The following is a 24,242-nucleotide window of genomic DNA, read 5'->3' as shown; positions in this document are numbered from 1 at the left end:
TTGTCGAGGAGATGGTTCAGGAACTAGGTTTGAAAAGAGTGAGACAACATTATCCTTATAGGATTGGTTGGTTGCAAGGTGAGCATTCTTTGGAAGTGAGGGAGCAGTACCTTGTTGATTTTCAGATTGGGCAGTATAAGGATCAAGTTTTGTGTGATATTGTGGACATGAACAATTGTCATGTGTTGCTTGGTAGACCTTGGCAATATGGTTGTAGGGGTATGCATAATTGTATCAAGAATGTGTTTACTATTGAAAAAGGTGGCATGAAGTATTCCCTAATTCCTTTACATAATGAAGAGCTCAGTAGGAGGAACCTAAGTATTGGAAGTTAAGTTGAGTTGGAAAATTCTAAGAAGGTTGGAGATCAATATGGAAAACAAACTTGTAGCACACCGAGGATGGACATGAAGAAGCAAAAGAAGAACAAGTGAAAGATTGTACAAGTTGAAGACTTGAAGGATATGTATGTGAAGAACTAGTTTGGGATTTATGTGTTGAATCCTCGAAGATGTTCTTCCTACTATTAAGAACATCTTTTCGAACCTAAGGTGTCTGATGCAGGAGCATCCCTAGTTGGCTTGCAATCCTACATGTTGGAGGGATTTTGGCTTGAAGATGTGGACTCGGTAACCAAAGGAGTGGTGCTCGGTCAATAATGGGCATAATTTTGGCCTAAGATCACTATGATCAACATGACCTTATATCCAACACATCCAAAATTCCCAAAGGCGAAACATTAGATTGCCTAGCCAATCCCTAGTTGCTCTTGTACCAATGGCCCTGCTTGATCGAGATGAATTAACTATTTCATGTGCAATTATTATTCTATCTACTATGTTGTGGTTTGGACTGAAGCCAATTTTCTCTGGGGATATGAGCTTGTACAAAAAAAATTAAATATGTTTGCAACTAATTTGGTAATAATTTTATATATTGTGTTGCACAATGAGATGGGTTTGAGATCTTCAAAGGAGGATGACTTATTCTTTTTGGGGATAAAGGAAACAAAGGTGTTGTTGAAATATCTAAACATGAAGCCCTTCTTCTTGGATTCTTCTACTGCATCAAGCAACTCTGACTTCAACATATGCTAGAACTTTTCATAGAATATTGTCTGGAAACCATTAGGGCTAGGAGACTTTTCCTTGCCCAATCCAAAAATTGCATTTTTCAGTTCTTTTTGAGATACATGTCTTGCTAGAATCATGTTGTCCTCATCTGTTTATCAGAGTAACTTTTTAAAACTCATCATGTGCTTGCGATCTATCAGTTAAGTTACTGCTCCAAAGCTTAGCAAAAAAGTTGATTGCCTCCTTGTTGATAACTTCTAGGTTCTCAATGATTGATCCATCTATTGAGGTTATGGAAAAAAATTTGATGATGCTTCTTCATTCCTTAATAGAGTTGTGAAAAAAATTTGTGTTTCGGTCCCCTTCATGCAACCATGTCTACCAAGACTTTTGTCTCTAGTAGATTTCTTCACGTTGTAGTATTTCTCTATAACAAGCCATGGGATCTTTCTCATTTTTGAAGTCTACCTCATCTATTCCATCATTTAATATTTTAGAATTTAGAGCTTCAAGGTGGCCTTTGATTTCTTTCTTTTCCTTAAAAATATTGCCAAACTTAGTTCTGTTCCAAAATTTGAGATTCTATTTTATGAATTTCAGTTTCTCAAAGAATCTACATGCCAAATTGCCATTGACTTGGTGGGTCAATCTTTGCTAATCCACCACTTATTCTATGAAGCTAGGTTCCCAAAACCACATTTGTTCCATTTTGAAAGGACATCAAGCTGATACTCCATCCTTGTGGATTAGAAGAGAGATTGGATAATGCTATGATCTAAACAACCCTAATATGCTTGCCTCAAAGACCAAAGGCAACACAATCCATGATCCAGTTAAAAAAGAACCAGTCCAATTTCTTCACGATATTGGAGAAACCACCCCTTTAGTTTGTCCATGTGTACAAACCATCTTTAGATTCTACCTCCCACAGACTATTTATTGACATACACTCCTGTAAATCCTTTTGCACCTGATTGCAAGAACCTCTTTCTCCTTTCTTATCAAGTGGGGATAAGGTAGCATTGAAGTCACCGTGACAATAGTAACCTCTTGCCTGATATCGTTTATGACCCTTATAATCTCTTCCCTTACAACCTTTTTTGAGTATATTAGGAGTCAAACCATAAATATTTATAATTTACCCTAAGAAATTGATAACTTTACCTAAGAACCTCATCAATTGCCAGTGCCTTGATTTGGAGATAGGGGTCATGGAAAATGTTCTTGGGTTCCATATTATTCCCATCCCCCTAGAGGCACCAACATCGTCTTCAAAAAAACCTAATCATTTTTTTCGTACTCCAAAAATGCAACCTGCCTTTTCTGCTTCTACTTTTGTTTCCTCTCCACAAACAATGTTTACTTTGGCTAGATTAGGTCCTCTCTTGATCAAGCATCATTTTTAAGGAGCATTACAACCCATGAAATTCCATGTGAGGATCTTCATGGCTTCTTATTAGAGACATGTTCTCTCCCAGATCTAAGCATTTTCTATCCTTTCATGTTACCAACATCAGCCAATAGTTGTTTGATAGATCTTCATCCTCGAGGATTTTTTTGTGCACCTTTCACTTTGGAATATTCTTCCATTGTTTGAAAAATGGTTCTAACTTCTTCTACCCCTATTTCATCATTAACTACAAAGAAATCATCCTCTGCATCAAATGATTCCCCATCTACTTTTGCCCCTTTCGATAACACCAAGTTGTGATTTGGAGATTGTAGAGAACCCATTACTATGTCATCTTCTAAAAGCATTATGTTTCTCCTATCCTCCACTCCCTATTCTTTTAGGAGCTCTATCTCCTTAAAAAGGTTTAAGTTCTCATCCTTGGATGAATCTTTTTCCTCACAAGTTCTTGGATTCTCTTGCACTATTATTGAGTTTAGGGCTAGGATTGTCAATGCTGGATCAATTTCTTCATTATTGACTTCTTTTAGTCCTTCCGCCAATTGTGCAATTTTATTGTCTTTTATTGGGACTTTTACTCTTGACTTTGTAGTTGCCATTAGTTTTTCTTCAAGCTCGAGATCTTCCCTACCTTTTCCTTTTTTGTTCATTGTGCAATCCTCACTGGAATGGCCTAATTCCTTGCAAATTTTGCACTGATCAATATTTGTTTCTACCTCAATTTCCTACCACCAAATATTCCCAACTTTCCACCAATCATTTTGAGAATTTTCTCATTCCAATATTCCTATGGTAGATTATATAGCCTAATCCAAATTGGTACCTCTTCCAAAGTGGCATCTTGTGGGTTGAAATTTGGAGTTCAATTCTTGATACAAAACTCGATACCATCCATCATGAATGGTCCATGTAATGTTACCTTTGTCTTGTTTTGTGTCGGTCCCATGATTATCATGAAGAATCCATTTGGAAGGGTTCTAATCGATGTTTGAGTGCCCCAAATTTTGTTTACCTAGCTTATGGTATTAGGGAAAACCAACCACCTCCTCCCCATTTTATTAAAAAGCTCTTTCTTTTAGTAGTTGGATTGAAGACCTCCAAGCTTCTAAGTAAATTCTTACATCCACAACCTTTTCTTTACATATCAATGGACCTGGTTTAGGGTCTAGTCTTTTGGTTGGGGATTCTTTCCTTCTCAGTATCTTTTTTTCTGATGCCCTTGGCGATTTTTTCCATTGACCATTTTGGCATAGCCCTAGTGATTACATTCCCGATCCGTGTGTTGGCATTGTTTTTGATTCACAATTCTTTCCTAATGAAATTGATTAAAAGATTATGTATTGATATTTTGAAGATTTCTTGAGGTTTTTGATTATTGATTGTTGACCCATTCTCTACGTTCAGAGATTTGTTGTTGATGTTAATTTTGACTTGCAAGGCTTGCTTCTTATCGTTTACGATTGAGATCTCCCCTTGTCTTCCAATCGTTGCCCTTATGAATCGTGCTTCTCTTCACCATTGATCATGAACCAAGTTTTTGCTGCCCCGATTTGTGCTAAAATGTCTTTGTTCTTCGCTGCGAGTCCTCTACCTTTTGTTCTACCTTCTTCTCTACCTTTCGCTCACCATATATATTTTATTAATTTATTTGTCAACTTTCTTGTGTGAAAGGATTTCTTCTCATATTTGATATTATCGATTTTATAATATTGGTGAATATTCAATAATTTAAATCACATTAGATCATTTTTACTTTTAGATTTACAATCAATTTATATAAGATAATATTATAATTTAATTTACCTATTTATTAATAAAGATTAGATGTTTTATTGATGTTATGAATAACAATATATGAAATGCATTTATTTATGAGCAGTTAGGTTTACCAAGATTGATGCATCAACCAATGTGCCATTTTCATTAATAAAATTTGTCGAAATTATCACTTGTGATATAAGATAAATGTCATCATTTGTTAATTTGCCTTCTTTTACCCTCATATTTGACCCTTCGTTCAAAATTTTGCTTTTAACCTTATTTGAAGATTCGATTTCTTGTGGATTTGCGTTCCTTATATCTGTATGATCGTTTAAAATCCAAGACGAATGTAATATAATGAAGCTAGAAAATTCAAAGCGCTCAGATCAAGAATTCTGCTCTGTAGAATTGATTTTCTTGTCATTAATGTTCATAAAACCTCGAAAAGCAGGGAATTTGCTCTCTTATTATGCTAATCAGGTCATCTATGAACGAAAAAATTGGTGAGTGGTTTAAGTTATTTGGCTTCAACCTCTGTAACATTAGCCTTTTGTACTGCTATTTATTGAGATCTGCAGAAGTTCACACGTTGAAAATTTGTTAATTTCAGCTATTCAACTGAAAACATTGAAATACTTGCAAACCATATCAATTAACTAAATTGAAAACTATTTCTACCTCTGCAGAATCAAATAGTTATTTACTTTGTAGAAACAGGACTTCCGCATTCCAGCAGCGCAATTTGAGAACTTAGGCCTGCGGGACAGGGGAAAATTCTGGACATTTGTATGTTTTTCTTCTCATTTGCCTTTGGAAAATCTGACTCGTTCAGATTGAAAAATTGAAGTATCAATTTATCAAGAGTATTTACCTCTTGTTTCTCTGGTGCGTCTGTTAAAATACTTGACAAGCTTTTGTAAAGCTGCATAGTGCACCAGAAAGGAATATAGTCAAAAGAAACCCTAGAGGAAATTAGGGTTGGAATAACTAGTAAATACAAATATATTAATGCACTCAGATTTCCACAGTCCATGATTTATAATGTTAAATTTCTGGATGACATTGTTTGACACCTCTTGTTCTCTCATCCTGATGATAGATCACGTAGTGTGATTCGAAACGTTGATAAAAAATCTCTACACAGTCTAATCCAGAAATTTAGCATTATAAATACTAATAAAGTCAAAAGAAACCCTAGAGAAAATAAGGCTTGGAAAAAGTAGTAAATACTCCTTTTATACCTTCATATAATCTCCTGTATCCCCACCAGATCTCCATATCTCTACCACTGAGAACGACGGTGTAACTTCAGTAATCTGTGCAAATATTTACACTTGAATTTATTCTTTCTTGTTCATCGATGTTCAGCTCTACAAATTTATTTCAATACACAAAAGAATTACTTGAATTTCTAACAGAGTAGAAATCCACCTGTATTCAGCCGTCTAAACTTTGATGTTTCCGATACAAATGAAAATTTCTAACTAAATGTAAGGGATATATGCTTCAGTGGATCAAGCAAAACAATATATGCTTAGCAATACAGACAGACCTGTGCTGATGCTGATAAACACGATCCACTTCTTCCTAACTGCTTTGCTCCATAAATCATTGTCTGTCATCAAAACGTAAGATTAACTATTTTGACTAAAGTAATTTATAGTCAATCAGATCTATCTCATCTTCACATTTTTTTCAACAGTCTGAACTGAAAATTTAAGTAAACTGCTACTTGCACTAAGTAATAGCAAATAGAAGCTTCTTCAAAAGAATGTTCACTAGTTTATCTACTATCACATTTGGATAAAGGGGGCTAAATGGGTGCAGAAGCTTCAGCCAAAATCTCTTCACAGTTTTGTCCAATTTTCTCTTCTCTTGTTATATAATATTAGGTTAAGTTATAACAAATAGAAGCTTCTTGAAAAGAATGTCCCCTATTTTAATTACTATTACATTTGGGTAAAAGCAGTGAAACACAAGGACACACATCCATTCGCAAATTTCAAAGTACTTGTCCTCAAGATGTCTCCACACTGGGTATTTGGAGTACTCAAGTACCCCCATCTCTACCATTCCACAACCATGCTGCCACTAGGACTGATACTTCAATTTCTATTTGATTTTTGATTTTTGAATGTTACTATTGGATATGTACTATGTTACTATGTTTAATGTTCAATAGATCTAGTTTGCGTTGCAATCTTGGTATGTTGAAGTATTTTAAATTGGTATGTTATACTGAAACATCACTTCAAAACTAGCATTTCAAGTTCTATATGTATATTATACAGCACCCATCTCTGTCCCGTTGTCCGCTTGCTGTCCCGAAATTGAAGACCATTGTTTTCCATCCCAAAAACTTGTCTCAGTGTCTTGTCGTCCCGACATACCACAATGCTGGTGTTATACTGGATAAAAGGGGGCAGAGTATTGCCTGGGTGTTGGCAGAGAGGTCAAGATCTACACCATTTTCGTGTCTACTTATAGTTTGGATCCATTATGATTTTTTTTTTCTTTTTAAATGTAGGAATTGGATAGGCTTCTTATAAACTGTAATACGTCTAGTAAACTTTTTAATGTAATCAACGATGCTAGTTTGACACGCCCTCCAATACTACTTGAATTTGGGGAGACCTCTTGACGTTGTGCTTATTATAGAAAGCTCTCACCAGACTCCACCTCACCTACCATAAATAGCTCTCACCAATCAAATCAGACTCCAGCCCAACCCATCATGATACTTGGAGAGAACAATTACTTCCAATAATTTTTTTTCTGACAATAGGGTTGGCGGCTACTAGATCCTAGGATACTGGGGTCTCAGAACACCTTTTCAAGACAGGTGCTTATGGAACTAATATAATATGTACAAGAATTCCAAAACATTTTTGAGTGCCTACATACAAAATATAGTGAGCCATGTGTGTTACATACTTTATCTTTTAAGGATAAATAGTGAGCCACGTGTTACATACCACTTTTCTAAAGGAGAAAATTCAAATTATCTATATTATGCACACCAACCTTGCGAGGATTTGTTCTTTCTACTCTTAAACCTAGAGTCTTCACTGCAGCCTCCATTTGCACTATAGTGTCATTGGCCGAATATCTGGAACCAAACCTCTTTTTGTGCTTACTATTATCCTGCAAGTGAAATTTGCATTAATGTCTTCAAGATGTCAAATAAAGCAATCAAGTTCTTGAATTGAAAGTGACTCAGACCTTAAAGAGTTTGTTTTCTCCTCGACAAGTTTGAAATAGTGCAGGGAAATTGGAAGGTACCTCGTTTTCAAATAAACCGGATAAGTCAAGATCACTGGACATTGATATAAGCTGAAATGCGTTGACAAAAACAGGGCACTGGTCCCCTGTTACCAAATGTTCCTGTGTATCCAACATAATCTGAAGCTAAAGCTGTAAGTTTTTTAATTCATGTGATAAACTCTAAACCCTAAACCCTATTTGAGGGAATAATATCAAGGTATAGTACTCTGTATAAGTGTTACAGATTTTAGATGGTAAAAAGAAAAAATGACAATAAGAGGATGCTTACATCTATGTTGTCAGAGTCAGGAGATGTATCAACCAAAGTAATGTCCTCATCATCCTGAATCTTCACAGGATTGCTGTAGTCTTTCCTAAACCATGGATCTTCATAAATCTTTTCTATCGATATCCTCTGCAACGCAAAACAACAATCTATTTTAACAGGAAACTTTTAAAAAAGATAATAAAAAGGGGGTTGAAATTCAAATGTTATAGAATGGACTCTAGGGAGAGTTTATTACACTCTTTGGTCTAGGATCCAATATCTTGGCAATCAGTCTCCGGGATCCAAAAGAGAACCATGAAGGAAAAGAATACTCTGCATTGCAAATCTATGCACCATGAAATCATAACATCAGAAAACATGATTTCACTTGTGTTCAATTGTAAAAATTGTTGAAAACTTAGAATAGTTATTCAAAGTGTTTTCCCATTAACTGCAAAGGAGATTTTTGACCTACCTTAGAATATAGTTTGATTATGTTAGCATCGTCAAAAGGAGAGAAGCCTGCTAGCATTTCGAAAAGAATGACCCCACAAGACCAAATATCTGCAGCTGTTCCATCATAATGCTTATCAAGAATTATCTGCAGTTACATGAGAATGAGGTCAGATCAAGGGAAGATGACTACACTAGATTATACCATAAGAGTCTCTTTTCAATGAGCCCTGTTTGTATACCTCAGGTGCAACATAATTTGGGGATCCGCAAGTTGTAGAAAGTATGGCATCCTTCTGCACGAAACATATAAAGTTGTGATTATGATCAACAAATAACAAATAATTAGAAATAATGGAAATATAAGAAACTTTTTAAATAAACAGCCATGACAAAGCTATGGAATAGTTCAAGTTTTTATTCATATTTGTTGCTATATGTTTTATAAGAAAGAACGTCTGTGAGCATGATTTTTCTCTGTCTGCTATGTTTATGGATCTAATGTTGGGTCGTAAGCACGAGGTGTATTTTGGAGATCAAACATGCAAGAGCAAAAAGCTTATTTACATCATTAATATATCAAATTAAAAAAACTATGGCCTAAAGGCGAGTCCCTATGAACTAGGGAGGAAGAGGCGAGAAGAATCTAGGTGTTAATAATGTTGATGAGTAGCTCAAAACATTAGAAGTCATTGAAACTAAAATACATTTTGATGCTTGGAAGTGGAATAGGAGAAAACAAGCGAATGTAAGGACAATAGATCTTACGAAGTGACTCAATGAAGTAGTCTTTAAACAAGGTTTAAAGATCAAAGTTTGTACTTTATATTTAAAGGCATTCTCAAATTGAAGTTCCTCCTAGACTAAGTCTAAAAGTTAGAACATTATTTTAAAATAAAAAGATTGGAGAAAGATGATCATAAAAAGGTGAAATTTGTATTATTCAAATAAAAGTGTCATCTTATTCTTGGGTGGGAAAATTTGCAAAAGAAGAAAAGAACAAAATTAGATTGTAGCTCAAGAGTTTGAAAGACCTATGAGTCTAATGATTTGAAGAGTTGTGTAAGAGACAAAATTAATGCAAGAACAATATCACTTTTGTGACAGTGAATGAAAATTAAAAGTGGACCTTAGAAGATAAAGACTTAGGTTTAGTGATATTTGAAACATTAGAAGATCCTACAAATACTTCTCAATAGGTTGAAAAGAAAGGGGTAGGTGAATCATGGAAGCATAATCAATAATATAGTAATTCTTCTAACAACATTATCAAGGTTTCGGTCAAAGATGACAACTCAAAGTACTCTTAAGTGTACTGGTAAAAAATATGGGTTGAACAAGATAAAGAGTTTTAGATATGTTGGTAGTAACAATATAGATTATTTTGTTAACTCTACATTAGTGACTATGTATGATCTGAGAACACAAATCAATGGTGGAATTATCACTACCTCCTCCCTAACCTTGGAAGCAGGCACTAAATTTGAGGGTTGTATTGTTCATTTTTCCACTTTTGAGTCGTATATGATAGGCTGAAAATTCTGTTTATGGATCTATTGTTGGGTTCTAAGCCCGGGGTATATTTTAGAGACCAAACTTGCAAGAGCAAAAAACTTATTTACATCATTGTTATATCAAATTAAAAAAACTATGGCCTAAAGGGGAGTCCCTATGAACTAGGGAGGAAGAGGCGAGAGGAATCTAGGTGTTAATAATGTTGATGAGTAGCTCAAAAGATTAGGAACCATTGAAGCTAAAACATATTTTGACACTTGGAAGGAGAAAAGGAGAAAACATGGGAATGTATTTGAGGACAATAGATCTTATGGAGAGACTAGTCTTTAAACAAGGCTCAAGATGAAAGTTTGTACTTCATATTTTAAAGGCAATGTCAAATCGAAGCTGCTCCTAGACTAAGTAAAAAGTTAGAACATTATTTTAGAATGAAAAGATTTGAGAAATATTATTATAAGAAAGGTGAAAATTGTATTATCCAAATAAAAGTGTCATATTACCTTATGGTAGGAAAATTTGCAAGAGAAGGAAAGAAAAAAATTAGATTATAGCTCAAGAGTTTGAAAGATCTATGAGTCTAATGATTCAAAGAGTTGTATAAGAGACAAAATTAATGCAAGAACAATAACACTTTTGTGACAATGAATGAAAATTAAAAGTGGACCTTAGAAGATAAAGACTTAGGTTCAGGGATCTTTCAAACATTAGAAGATCCTACAAATACTTCTCAATAGGTTGAAAAGAAAGGGGTAGTGAATCATGGAAATATAACCAATAATATAGTAAACCTAGTAACAACATCATCAAGGGCTAGGTCAAAGATGACAACTTAATCTTTTAGTGTAGCGATAAAAAGTATGGTTTGAACAAGATAAAGAGTTTTAGTTATGTTGGTAGTAACAATATAGATTATTCTGTTAACTCTACATTAGTGACTATGTATGATCTGACAACAGAAATCAATGGTGGAATTATCACTACCTCCCACTTAAACTTGGAAGTAGGCCTTGAATTCGAGGGCCGTATTGTTTGTTTCCCACTTTTTAGTCGTATATGACAAGCTGAAAATTTGTTGGACTATATAGATTGATATGTTAAATTCTCATAAAACTGTCAATATGACTTTTAATATTATTAATAAAGTGTAAAAATTAGTTATAGTCAATATATTTAAAACATAATATAAACTTGTTTCACTAATTTGAAATATTAGTATGCACTATGTAAACCTAGAAACTTTCTTAATTTAACATACATTACTAATATAATTATTTTCTAAAATTTTACATTATTTTATAGAACATATGAACTAAGAAACTCATTATTTTTGTAAAAAATTACTAATAAGTATATATATTATTATATTGATAAAATACTTAAATTTAAAAGATTCATTAAATTATTTATAATTTTTAAAAAAAATATTAATAATAGACAAACCAAAAAATGAGAAATACACAATACAAAGATACCTAAGGAGGTGAGGCCTCACACAGAGCGTGAAAAAAAAAATTCTAGCCCTTTTGGAAGGGCGTCATATAGACTAGTGCTTGGAAGTGCATGGGTTGAATGAAAGATCTAGTGATTCTCATATCTAGCTAAGATATTTTGAGACTAGGGGTTTGGCTTGACTTATACTAAAATAAAAATTATTTTTAAGGGGACAAGTAATATTTATAATTGACTAATATTTTTAGAGTTTGGAAGTCAAGATAGGAGCCATTCTCATTCTCATGTAACTGCAAATAATTCTCATTATGTTCACCCCATGTAACTACAAATCATAATCATATTCAATTTCTTTTCTTCTACCTTCAATTCATAAGTACAAGCCTCTTTTAAAAATTGTAGGTAGAATATATTTTTATGTTTTTCATATAGTTCTATTGGCCTATTTTAATGACTAGGGAAGACGACCTAGTAGTCGCTTAGGCTAACTTTGGGCACCTAGAACTCCTAATTTGTACTTCGAAACTAGTCAATTTTTTCGATGAACCTCCGTAGGTGCGTGAAGAGCTTAAAGCTAACCTTTCAGCTTTTCCACATTTACGAAACTCTCTCTAAAACTTGTAGAGTGCGAGGTGGTCTAAAAGTGTCATTTTAAAACGTTTGGCCGAAACCCATTATGTTCACCCCTAATAACTGCTCACAAAAAAATTAGTACTTTGTGCACAAATAGACCAATTAGCAACCAATAAAACTAAAAAATGTTCGACTATAATTGTGAAAGATATATAATGGTACACCTAACGGTCATTAGAACACGGTCTAGATCATCTCCCCTGATTTAGAAAAGATGAGAGGGTGAGGTTCTTTTTTGTTTCTTAATCCCTCACTAAAGAGTTGGCTTCTTTGGTCCATATATTGCACAAATTAGGTGGGGGACCAAGTCATTTGTCATCACAAAATTTGGGACCAAATTAAATGCCCCACTTTGTCTACTAGCTTTCCCGCACCGTCTCTTAGGCGGCTGAAGAAAGCGGATCACATTGTCACTGTTTTACTTAACCATCCTCTCTTTGAATGGAAGATGATTGCTTTGTCGTATTGCCCTTTAATTTCATTTTCATACGATAAATTTTACTCAATAATAATAATTCTTAATGCATTTAATATTTTTTAATCAAGATTATTTTTTGGCATTTCGTGTGGTGGCAAATACGTTTAATTTGATCCTATTTGTGCGGATAATGAGTTACGTGAAATTAGTGATTGTTTTAAAATATTTTAATGAATAAAAAATAAAAATAGATTCAAGCAAGTCATGTTCATTTGATAGGTAAGTTATAAATCGTTGACGTGAAAGAGTGATGGTATAATTTTATAATAATATAATTTATAAAACTAGTAATATAATTTTATAATATATATTTTATTAATAATTATTTTATTTTTTATTAAAAGTAATAAGTAAATGAATTATATTTCTTAAAAATATTAAGTGAAATAAAAGATTATAATTACAAAAATAGTTAATGCATTATTAAATTTAAGAATTACATATAAAAGTAGAATTGGAATAAACATCTTAAACTATTGAAGATGATATATTTTATAATTATGTAGAATTTTTGACTTAGTATAGAAAATTATTTAAAATTTTAAAACAAGTGTCATGAACTATCATGTAGTGACAAATATATGTTTTTTTAATATTGAGAAAAAAAATTGTATTTAAATTAGTTTTTTATAATTATTAGTAATAGGTTTAGTGAAGAAATCAACCATCTCTTTATCATTATTAGGGAGACACATTAAAAAATTATATTGTTTTAATTGAATAAGTAATGTATCTTTTATAAGAATATATGTATTTATAAGATTATTTTATAGAGGTTCAGAATCTAATATGTATCTATAAGCTTTTCCAACTAATAATAAGATCAATTAATAATATTAGATTCTATAATTTATATATGTAATAATAAAATCTTTAATGAGTCTACTAATCAATGTCAAAATGTTAAAAATTATAAATGTAGACAGAAATATTTATAAAATTTGTAATATTACAAAATCATAACTTGTTGTAATTGATAATTTTTTTTTTTACTAGAATAAAATAGTAAAAACTCACGATATAACTTTTTTATTTTTTATTTTTTTAAATATATATATAATTTGGACAATTTGAAAGAAAAAAAGACAGATTTTTTTAAGAATGAATAAATCACATATTTATATAAATTTTATTCAATACAAGAGTAGTAATTTACTAGGACTCAATCTCATTTAGATTCTTCAGCTTTTAAATTTCAAATCTATTAAAATTTTACTCCGAAGTATTTAGTTTGAAGGTAGTTTAACTTGGGGATAAATTTCAGAGACGACTTTTATTTTCAGTATTGCAGTTTTTAGACCAAATCGTCGCCAAATGGATGGGTAAAGAAAGTTAATAAATCAAAGTTCGAGATATGTGGTGCGATTTGTTAGTGAGATTCCGGAGCAACGGGATAAATTTTTGGTCCAAACTAAGTTTGCATATAACTCTAAATTTAAATTGCTTATGGAGAACTCATTTAGGCATGTTGATCGGAAAATTATCTTTGTGGTGAGGCTGTCATTATGGTTCAAATCTTATCTTAGTTCAGGTGTATACCTTTGGATTGATGTAATGTAGAGTAGTTATAACAAGAAGAAATCCTTCATAAAGTTCTTAAAATATGAAGAAATCCTTCCTAAATGATCTCTTCGAACTTGGACCAGACTAAAATCATGAGTTTCCGAAAAAAAAATGCTTATCAAGAAAAGCAAAAAGTGGTTTTGCTGAAGTCATTCATGAGGTGCATTGAGAAGAAAGAAACAAATTGTAGTCCCACAGATTTCCTGTAACAAGACCCATTTACATTGAAGGGAAAATATTCTAGTTCACTTGCAAAAGGAGATTTGCCTACAAGGCACCTGAAAGAAGCCCAAATGAATGAAAATTGGACCTTTCAAATCCATAAAAAGATTATGTATTATGCTTCTCTGGTTGAGTGCTTGATCCAAGCTGAACAAATTGCTGAGTGCCGAAAAATTGGACAAAACAGAACAAACCCTAGAAGGAAAACGAATAGATTTATTATTATTTTTGAGCTCTCTAACATCTTGATCATGGATTGCAGAGTATAATCCGAAATGTCAATGAAAAAACTAACACAATCAAATCCAGAAAAACAACAAGAAGCTACCGGTCCAAATAGAAAGGAATGGTTGGCTCCAGCTATACTTATATCTTTGAAGAACTGGTGAAGCATATCCAATAAGATGCATCTGAACTAGAATTGGTGTTAGGAGAATTTTTGGAGGTTTTAGAAAAAGAGGGAGATATGGAGATTACAAGTAGTTGTTTTTCATAGTAGAGAAGATATCTGCCGCTGTTGTCTATTGAATTTGTAAAAGTCTCTCTTTTTTAAAAAGAATCAATTTTAGCCTCAGGTCTATAATGGAATTCTGGTTTTCATCGTGGTTAGATTTTCTTTGTTGCAGGTGTGTTTTTCTTATTTTTTTATTGTGCACACCTGGCTGTTTTCCTTTCTTTCCCCATCATTTTCCCATATGAAGTTATCTACATGAGGAGCTTTGGATTGTAAAGCTAAGCATTCATCCTGGAGACTGGGTGTAAAGGATGGCCCAAAACAATGATTCAATCTCATATTCTACTCTTACTCACTTCAGTTCTTGCATCTTCTTCTCATAATAATTGTTGATTGCAGAAGCCTAAGTCTTTGAGGTTAGCATTTATTATTCCATAGCTAGAACTGTAAGTTTCACTATGGGTAATCAAGCCCATTATTGTCTTTCTTTTGTGGTCTTTATGACAACTTGAAATATCTTAGATCTTAAGATTTAATACATCTTACTGCTTTGATTGATACAACAATAAATTTGTTTTCCAAGGTAAGCATTCTCTTGCGGAGTAAAATTTTGAAGTTTGTATTCTCTGTTTATTTGGATTACTATTAGCATGATCAGCAATTCACAAAAATATATGATCTATTTTAAGAAGAGTCTTTACCAGAAGCGTTTTACTCAATATATAATCTATTAAAATATCACAAATTCAATGTAATACCTGGTCGAGAACACTCAGCCCAAAATCAGAGACCTTGAGAGTGCCTTTACCATCCAAAAGCAGGTTTTCAGGCTGCCCACAAAACCATCATCAAAATATCAAATAAATCCTAGCATCTAATTGAAAAAGACCTTCAATCGATTGCTAATGCCAGTTGAAAATGCATACCTTAAGATCTCTATGGGACACATTTCTAGTGTGACAATATTCTATGGCATCCATAAGCTGATGAAAATACTTCCTGGATTCCTCTTCAGAAAGCTTCCCGAGATAAGACTACAGGAAAACCCACAAATATTCCATCAAACTTTCATGAAAATTTTCACTTTCTAGTTTTGAATGACCTCTTTTTAAAAATAGAGTTGAAAACGAACACTCCATTACACAAAATACACAATTACTATGTCTTTTCCATCCATGGAACTTTCCCCTGGGTCTTCAGGGGAATGATTTAATAAACACACAAAGCTAAAATCTGCCCATTAGGCATAACAAGGGCTTACAATTCTGTCACATAGCTCACCCCCATTCACATATTCCAAAACAAGGTAAATCTTCTTTTTGCTGGCTACAACCTGCAGTTCACCATCATCTGAAGCTCAATTAGCAGCTGCCTATCCATAAAATATCCCCACCTCCTAATTCAACCATCATTAAGAACTGACCTCATAAAGCTGGACAATATTGGGATGTTTCAGTAGTTTCATTGTGCTAATCTCTCTTTTGACCTGCATTCATCACATAATTAACATGATATGAAATGTTGATGCTAAAAAATATACACAATCAAATTCAGAAACAAAAATTTACAAACATGATATGATTAACTCCTCTCTTTGTCAATTCAAACTATCAAATACCCAAAAGCATGTCAGCTGAACAATAAAACTAAAAACAGAGATCCTCCATACTTTAAGACCTTAAAGTGAGTAACGAAAGGGTGTGATTAAGTTGCTGTTTCTGGATTCGATTGTAGGAGTTTTTCATCATGCAATCAAATCCTAAAAACTTTATGGCTTGTGGAAATCTGATAGCATTAAAGCGAGTGTAACTTGAAAGATCTCATTACAGAAGAGCTCATTATAAGATCTCTCGTTACAGAAGAAAAAGCATCCAGGCTTCGGAATGTTTCAAAAAGAAAACTTTGAAAGAATAAATGTTGATAACCTCACTTGATACATAAGATTGTTCTTCTTGACCATATCCTTATCAATGATCTTGACTGCAAAATTTTTGCCTGTCTCAATATTTCTGCCCAACTTAACCTTGGCAAAAGTTCCTTCTCCAAGAAGACGCCCCAACTCATACTTTCCAATACGAGTAGTGAAGCCCATTAATTGCAAGCCAGACTGAGAAGCCTCAGACTGGTCTCCTGAAGGACCTCTCTTCTTCAATTTAACTAACATGCGTTTCTGCAAGTCTTCATGATTGCCCTTCGGTCTGTGGATATACCCCTCAACATCTTTATTCTCTTTGAATGTGCCCCAGTTGTTCAAAAACATGTGATCTTCACAGCTCTTTATGTACACCTAAACACCCAACAAAGCATTCAGCTTTCCACGGTCATAATCTAAGAAAATACATATACACATTTTGTTATTAATTGCAACTAAGAAAACCCATATATATATATACTTATAATATAGTGCCAATCTACATATATACATATAATATATTGCCAATATATATATATATATATATATTGCCAACCAAGTATGCAATAGCATGAACGCAGTGCATCGTTGTATGCAATCTACTCGTGTTGGCTCAAATCATGCTCGTGTTACACGTTCTGTAATGTTAGTGAATAAAAATCGACTACGTTTGCAACGAACTGAAATTGCGGGCGTTGACTTTTAGGTGTCTGAGCAAAGCCAATCACTTTTGTGACAGCTGTACTTAACAGTCCTTTGGTTTGAATGGAAGGTGATCGCTTTGTCATTATCTCCTTTGTTTTCATTGTCCCAAAAAAAATGACAACTTAATAATTATACATTTTAAGTTTATTTTTCTTCGCATTTTGGGTGGTACCAAGGTACCTGAAATTTGCTCATATTTGTTCCAGGACAATGAGGTTCACGTGGTGTGGGTGGGTAATGTCTAGTTTTTTTAAGAATATTGTACTAATACTTATGAGGTTAGTCTGTAATATAATGATGAGCTGTGACTTTAACATTGTTATTAGGATGGTAAACTTCGAGGGTCTATGTGGATTGCCACTGGACCTGCTTTTTATTTCTTCTAACTAGTTGGCAAAATGAGGTTTACCTCATGTGGGTGGGTAGTCAAAATAATAAATACAAATATGTTGTAAAATATGTTCGTTGTATTTCTATTTTAAACTAGTAGTAATTAGGGAAAATGATCTAAATATATGAATGTATTCTAATGGTTATGATACAACTAGTTGATTTAATATCCACACTTAATTGAATTAACTTCTAGTATTTTTTTGACAAAGTTATCGTCAATGGTTGTGCCTTTAACATTTTATTATAATGATCACCACCCATCACCAATAGTTGTGGACTTTAAAATTCTTATAATGACCACTTCCCATAAATGAACGGAACTGATTGTAAAAAGTAGTCAATAACATGATGACATGAGTTGAACAAATATGGGTCCCTTTTTTTCGTGACAATTAGTTTCACCTTTTTTGTGGGGGCTAATGTGGACACCTAAATTTGCTCATATTTGTTCAAGGACAATGGGGTTCATGTGGTGTCGAGGTAATGTCTAGTATATTTTAGAACATAGTACTAATAGTTATGACTTTAGTACTGTATTATAATGATGACTACCATTACCAATAGTTGTGATGTTAACATTGTTATTACCATGATAACCTTTGGGGGTCTATATGGGTTGTCACTTGGACCTACAAACTTTAACTTTTTATTTCCTCCAACTAGTTGGCAAAATGAGGTTCACCTCGTGTGGATGAGTAGTCAAAATAATAAATACAAATCTATTGTAAAATATGTTTGTTGTATTTCTATTTTAAATTAGTTGTAATAAGGGGAAATGATCTAATATATGAATGTATTCTAATGGTTATGATATGACTAGTTGATTTAATACCCGCACTTAATTAACTTCTAGTATTTGTTTGACAACATTGTTGTCAATGGTTGTGACTTTAACACTGTATTATAATGATCACCACCCATCACCAATACTTGTGACTTTAAAATGTTCTTATAATAACCACTTCCCATAAATGAACCAAATGTACCCTTGGTTGTAAAAAGTAGTCAACAACATGATGACATGATTTGTAGAGTCCCTTTTTTTTCTTGACAATTAGTTTCACCTTTTTTGTGGGGGCTAATGTGGACACCTTGCAAAAATGTGGCATCATTTTTTATGACGTGTCCTCAAAACCTTACTTATAAGGAGAGAATGTTTAAAAAAAAAGGAATGATTTGAAATTTCCATTCAAAGAAGGCCAAAGTTAAGGATGCTCAACTAGTAGGTCAAATATGCTATTTTTCTATATATGATTTTCTATTGTAAACAATAGATAAAAATATATTTATTTTTCATTCTTATTTTGTCAAATATGACAATTTTCTAAATGTGATAAGATAAATAAATAATTAATAAATACATTTCACTAAATAAAAATATTATATATCAGTCTTAATTATTCATTAATAACTTTTTTATCAATTATGTATTTTTAAGAATGATAAAAAAATTAAGTTTTTAAAAGATTTTTTTAAATTAAAAAACAAATGTCTATTGTAAATAAAAGATAGTTGCACGCACTTTTTCTGTCTCTCAAATAAAAAATAATATACTTCTTGATAAATAAAATAAGTATCATATAGTGGTTTATTTGTTATTTTAAATTATATTTACTTTAAAATTATGTAAAATTAAATATAAATTTGGATTTCAATAATATAATATATAATACGTATGTGCAAAGCTTTTCCTATGTTGAATGGACCACTTACCTTTTGAAACCAATGGTTGAGAATTGAAGAGAATAATGCAAGACCATAGAATTAATTTCAACCACATACTTTGAATTTATATTATTTTAAAAAAAATTAAGAAACATATTTTAATATTATCTATTAAAAAAAAATGCAATAACAATATTTTTAAAATTATTATCTCAGTATCTTTTAATTAATGCCGATAGGCATTGGACAATGGCAGAATGGGTGGAGTGGGATGGTATAAGCGTGTTAATGTTAACTTTTATTCTTTTAGGTTAAATTTGACAACCATCTACATGTCAAAAGTTTAAATCTTATTATAAATAAAATATACTATTTAAAATAATTTAATACCACATAAAATATTTGTTTAAATTATAATATTTGGAGGATTTATTTTTTTAGAAATTAAAATAAAAAAGATTAATTTAGTAAAAGATTAAATAAATGGAGATAAATGAAATATAAATAATTTTTGATGTCGTAAATTAAATTATAATTATTTTATAGTGGATATTGGTTGACATTTCTTTACATTTCTTTAGATAGATTTATTTAAAATATCTATACTAGTATTACCTCCTTTTCTTACTATAGTTTCCCAAGATTAGAAAAAGTTAAAATATTTTGAATCAAAATTTGTCTTTTATTACTATCTTATTTTAACTCGTGTTCTTATTTAAAAATGATTTTTATTATATTTATATAATAAATAAAATTTGAACTTAAAATTTAATTTTTTAAAAGTAACTTGGCTAAGAGAGACAACAAAACAAACTTTTGATTACTTGTTAAATATCAATAGTTTAAAGATAATGATATGCAATATTTTCAGAATTTGATGAGAAATATAGATATACACACACATTGTAATTAAAAAATTAAACATTTGAAACTAGCACAAATTAATAAATTGATTTGTTTGTTCTTTAACTTCTAAATTTTTATCTTTTAAGAATTATTTTCTTTTCAAAGAATTATTATTTCAAATCTTTTGTATAATTTTCAAAATTTTGATAACTTTCAAATTGTCTTCATTTATCAATATTTTCTTATACAATTAAGTTTTATTAAGCATAAAAATAAAACAACTTAAATTATATTATGTTTGAAATTTTAGTTTGAAAATTGTTACCTAAACTAAATTTCTTAGAATTACCAAGCATTCACTACTTAACAAAATAACAAATAACAAAATACAAAAGAATTTTTTTATATGACTAGTGCAAATAACAAAATACAAAAAAATATTTTATAAATAATTTTTTTTCACATTTACTCCTATTTTTCATAAAAGCCATTTACCTAAAATCCAAATACAATCACCCTTAATTTAAAAATTGACATTGCCATTAATTTTTTAAAGAATATTATCATTTAATTTTTATTATTATTAACTTTCAATTTTTTTAATATTAAAATTAAAATTAAATATTTTCTATAGTATTTTACTATAAATAGTGCATGGTAAAAAAGAAGTTTATTTCACAAAATTAACATATAAATTTAACTTATATTATATTATTTTATAATACATTTTATATTATATGATACATAAGTAATAATTTGACTATACAACTATCTTTTTGTTTGTCAATAAATTTTTCTATAACAATACATTCTAATGGCAAGTACATGCCACTATGTGACACTTGTTTATTTTTTACTCTTTTGTTTCGCTCCTCCTCCTCCTCCTCCTCCTCTCTCTCTCTCTCTCTCTTTCTCTCTCTCTCTCTCTCTTTCTACATATCACTCTTCTTATTTCTCCTTATCCTTTGTCCATCTATATTCTCTTCACTTATAATGACATACATTTTATTATGTTATTGAGGGCTACGTATTGATGGTGAGTAGTCAAAATGAAATAATAATAAATAAAAAAGGTTGTAATGTACATATTTATTGTTTCTCCATTTTAAAATTGGTAGCAACTAGCAAGTCATATCATAAATGATAGAAACATATTTATCTTTTATTATTTTATCAAATATGCTATATTAAGTATTAAATATATTTTATTATTATCATATAATAAATATATTTTATTAATATCATATACTAGTTTTAGAGATGCTAATAAATTATTCTTTATCAATTATGAATTTCTAAGAGTGATAATTTTAAAAAGTTTTTTTTGGGTTTTCTTCACATTAAAAAATAAATGTCTATTATAAATGGATGATAATAGCATATTTATATGTTTTGATTGGTAAGAAGTCTTTCTTATATTAAAAAAAAGATATCTTATTGTTGGAATTCTTTGGAATAACTGGGGTGGGGGGGAGGGGTTGAATCAGTTTTCCAAGGTCCAGATGTACAATTAAAACTTTTCAGAGCATAGTGAACCCATAAAACATAAATATCATCATGCATGCATTCATAAGATTATGCGATCACGTAAAACTTGTAGGTTACTATCCAATCAATTTGTAGAAATGTAAACATAAACATAACAGATTCAATAACACACTTGACACCATGATTTACGTGGAAACCCAATTTGGGAAAAACCACCAATAACATGCTACTCTTTTTCACTCTTCTGAAGTGATGCCCTGTGAAAGGTCAACCTTGTTAAAGGTTACAATGCACATTGTTAAATGTGACCCAGTTAGATGATTTCAATCACCCTGTTAGGAGTGAGCCTTGGTAGAGGAATTTAGACCATTCACTTGGAATGTCACCCAGTTAAAGGATTTACAAATGACTGTTAGGTCAATTTTAATCCAAAGGATTTACCCTAGATTGATACAATCATTAGAGAGTAACAATAAGGCTTGATCTGATAACAACTTACAACTCCATTTGCAGATTATAGATCTCTATTTCAGTCCTCCATTCTGCCTGACTTTCACACACTTCAACACTAATAGCTTGTTCACCCTTCAAGCATTTATACCCTTAAGCCTTCTTGCTTAACTTGCCAATGCAGACACTTCACTTAGGTCATTGAATGAACAATACACTAGACTTCTTGTATTCCTTAGGTTCTTGCATGTGACAACCTTTGCTTTTGACTAGCCATCCCTATAAATAGAGAATTAAGAGATTTTGTTGCTCATTCTCCATTGTCCAATTTAGGGTTAGGACAAATTAGGTAAGATTCAATGAATCTACCCCTTATTTCATTTAATTCCTTTCTAGAAACTTCTCCTTCAATCCTCTTTGAATTTACCTCAAAAAGGTTTACCATGGATTTTGTGCCACCAATCTTATCTTCCACATGGTTCATAAAATCCAAGAAAACAAACTTGTCGGCTCAAATCTATCAAATTCACGATCTTTCAAATAATGCTGACACTTGACATTAACTTGCTTCTAATGCTCAACACATATTGTATTGCTCGACATCTTTTAATAAATCACTCATCACGAACTAAAGTTTACTGGTGCTCGACATCAACTAAACTTTACTCGACATCAACTGTTTTACTTGGCATACACTAAAATAAACTTTTACTTGGTTCCAATTGATTTTCTACTCGGCTTGAACTGACTTTTCTTGACACCTATTGTCCACTCGGTCAAGCTTGGCAGACAAACTTTTTTTAACTTGTTCTTTTGAACTTGCTTAGTGTAACCCACCTTTGCAACCTTAAGTAGATTATCAATGCACTATGATATCACTGTCTTAGCTGATTTTTGTACTCCTTTTCATACCATAACTCAACCTTTCCTCTAGGTGCTATTGTTACATCATTTGATCAAATCCTATTAATTAATCAAATAAGTTGTAGTACTTAAATCATATAAGCAGTTGTCTTACCAAAAAATAGCAAGTTTGACATTAGTGACAAAACAATGATTGAAACACATTTATCATACTTGTATCAATCTATTTTCAACAATCTTCCTCTTTAGCATTGATGGGAACCATTTCCCTCTTTAGCATTGATGGAAACCAAACTAATCAACCAAACTGACTGGGTTTAAATAGTAAGACCAACAAAATACCAAAAAGAAAATAATTCCTTGTATTGAAATCTCTCCCTCTATCAACAAATTTCATCTTTTGAATAGGTTACAAAATTTGTTTTGTTTTGACCAACAAAAACTCTGTTTGAATTACTTCTTATATCTCCCTCTTCATTATCTTCCTCTTACTAGCTAGATGTAATCAACAGATACACTTTCTTTCTTAGTAGTCAAAAACTCCCTCTTTTAGTTTTCATTTACTAATCCCTATTTCAAGTACTATCTCCCTCAGTTACTATCTCCTTTTTTGACAACAATGACAAACTTGCCATCTTAATATGCAGATATGAATTTCTTCAGTTTCTTCCTTTGTCACCTTGCTTGTGACTAATTTGTAGTTTTAGCTCTTTGATTACTTTAGGCAACTCCTAAAGTAAGATGCACTGCATCAATTTGTAACATATGTCAATCAACTTGTTTGATGTAGGGCACTCCTGTTATTTCTTAGATAACCTTTTATAGGGGTATCACTCCTAGTTTACCTCTTAGATACTCATGAGCATCCTTGGGTAATGCCTTTGTGAAGATATCAACAATGTACTCTTTTGTGTTAACATATTCTATCTTCACTTCTTTATCTTGAACTAATTCTCTCAAGTAATGATACTTGATTGCAATGTGCTTTGTCTTTGTGTGCATCATAGGATTCTTTGATATATTTATAGCACTTGTATTATCACAATAAAGTATCACTGGTTCAGTAATTTATTCCTTCATACATTTGAGTAGTTGTTTGATCCATACAATGTTTGTACAATTTACAATAGCAACAACATATTCAACTTCAGTAGTAGATTGAGAAGTGCAATTTTGTTTCTTGGTAGTCCATGTAACTAGCCTCTTGCTTAAGAAAATTTTTCCTCCACTGGTGCTCTTTCTGTCATCAATATTTCTAGCCTAATCAACATCAATTTAGACTCTTAACTCAAATTTCTCATTTTTCTTGTAGTATAGACCATATTCCTCTGTTCCTTTCAAATATCTCATTATTCTCTTTACAACCATCAAATGA

At 31.7% G+C, this 24,242-nt stretch overlaps 1 protein-coding gene across 8 annotated transcripts; it reads right to left on the bottom strand.

The window, feature by feature from the left end:
- Nucleotides 1–4,646: 4,646 nt before the first annotated feature.
- On the bottom strand, nucleotides 4,647–17,035 carry LOC149537756 (CBL-interacting serine/threonine-protein kinase 9-like). 8 transcript variants are annotated; one of them, XR_016355883.1, is made up of 16 exons: nucleotides 16,475–16,831; nucleotides 15,968–16,030; nucleotides 15,806–15,877; nucleotides 15,471–15,578; nucleotides 15,303–15,374; nucleotides 8,473–8,526; nucleotides 8,253–8,378; nucleotides 8,034–8,123; nucleotides 7,799–7,924; nucleotides 7,528–7,647; nucleotides 7,270–7,389; nucleotides 5,798–5,860; nucleotides 5,487–5,561; nucleotides 5,117–5,167; nucleotides 4,924–5,001; nucleotides 4,647–4,817 (listed from the first exon to the last, which is right to left on the bottom strand). XR_016355883.1 is itself a non-coding variant. In XM_089799137.1 (16 exons), the coding sequence occupies exons 2-16, from the start codon at nucleotides 16,802–16,804 to the stop codon at nucleotides 4,808–4,810; spliced, it is 1,647 nt and encodes a 548-aa protein (XP_089655263.1). In that variant the 5' UTR covers nucleotides 16,805–16,831; nucleotides 16,938–17,035; the 3' UTR covers nucleotides 4,647–4,807. The 8 variants fall into 8 exon arrangements, 6 of the variants coding, with proteins under 6 accessions (XP_089655263.1, XP_089655264.1, XP_089655262.1 ...); XM_089799137.1 differs by adding an exon at nucleotides 16,938–17,035 and having other exon boundaries at nucleotides 4,950–5,167; XM_089799138.1 differs by having other exon boundaries at nucleotides 4,950–5,001.
- Nucleotides 17,036–24,242: the final 7,207 nt, after the last annotated feature.

This window comes from Cupressus sempervirens, chromosome 9 (genome assembly GCF_028749045.1).
Source record: "Cupressus sempervirens isolate cs-2001-9-10 chromosome 9, ASM2874904v1, whole genome shotgun sequence".
NCBI classification, from domain to species: Eukaryota; Viridiplantae; Streptophyta; class Pinopsida; order Cupressales; family Cupressaceae; genus Cupressus; species Cupressus sempervirens.
This window is presented reverse-complemented; position numbering and strand designations above follow the sequence as displayed.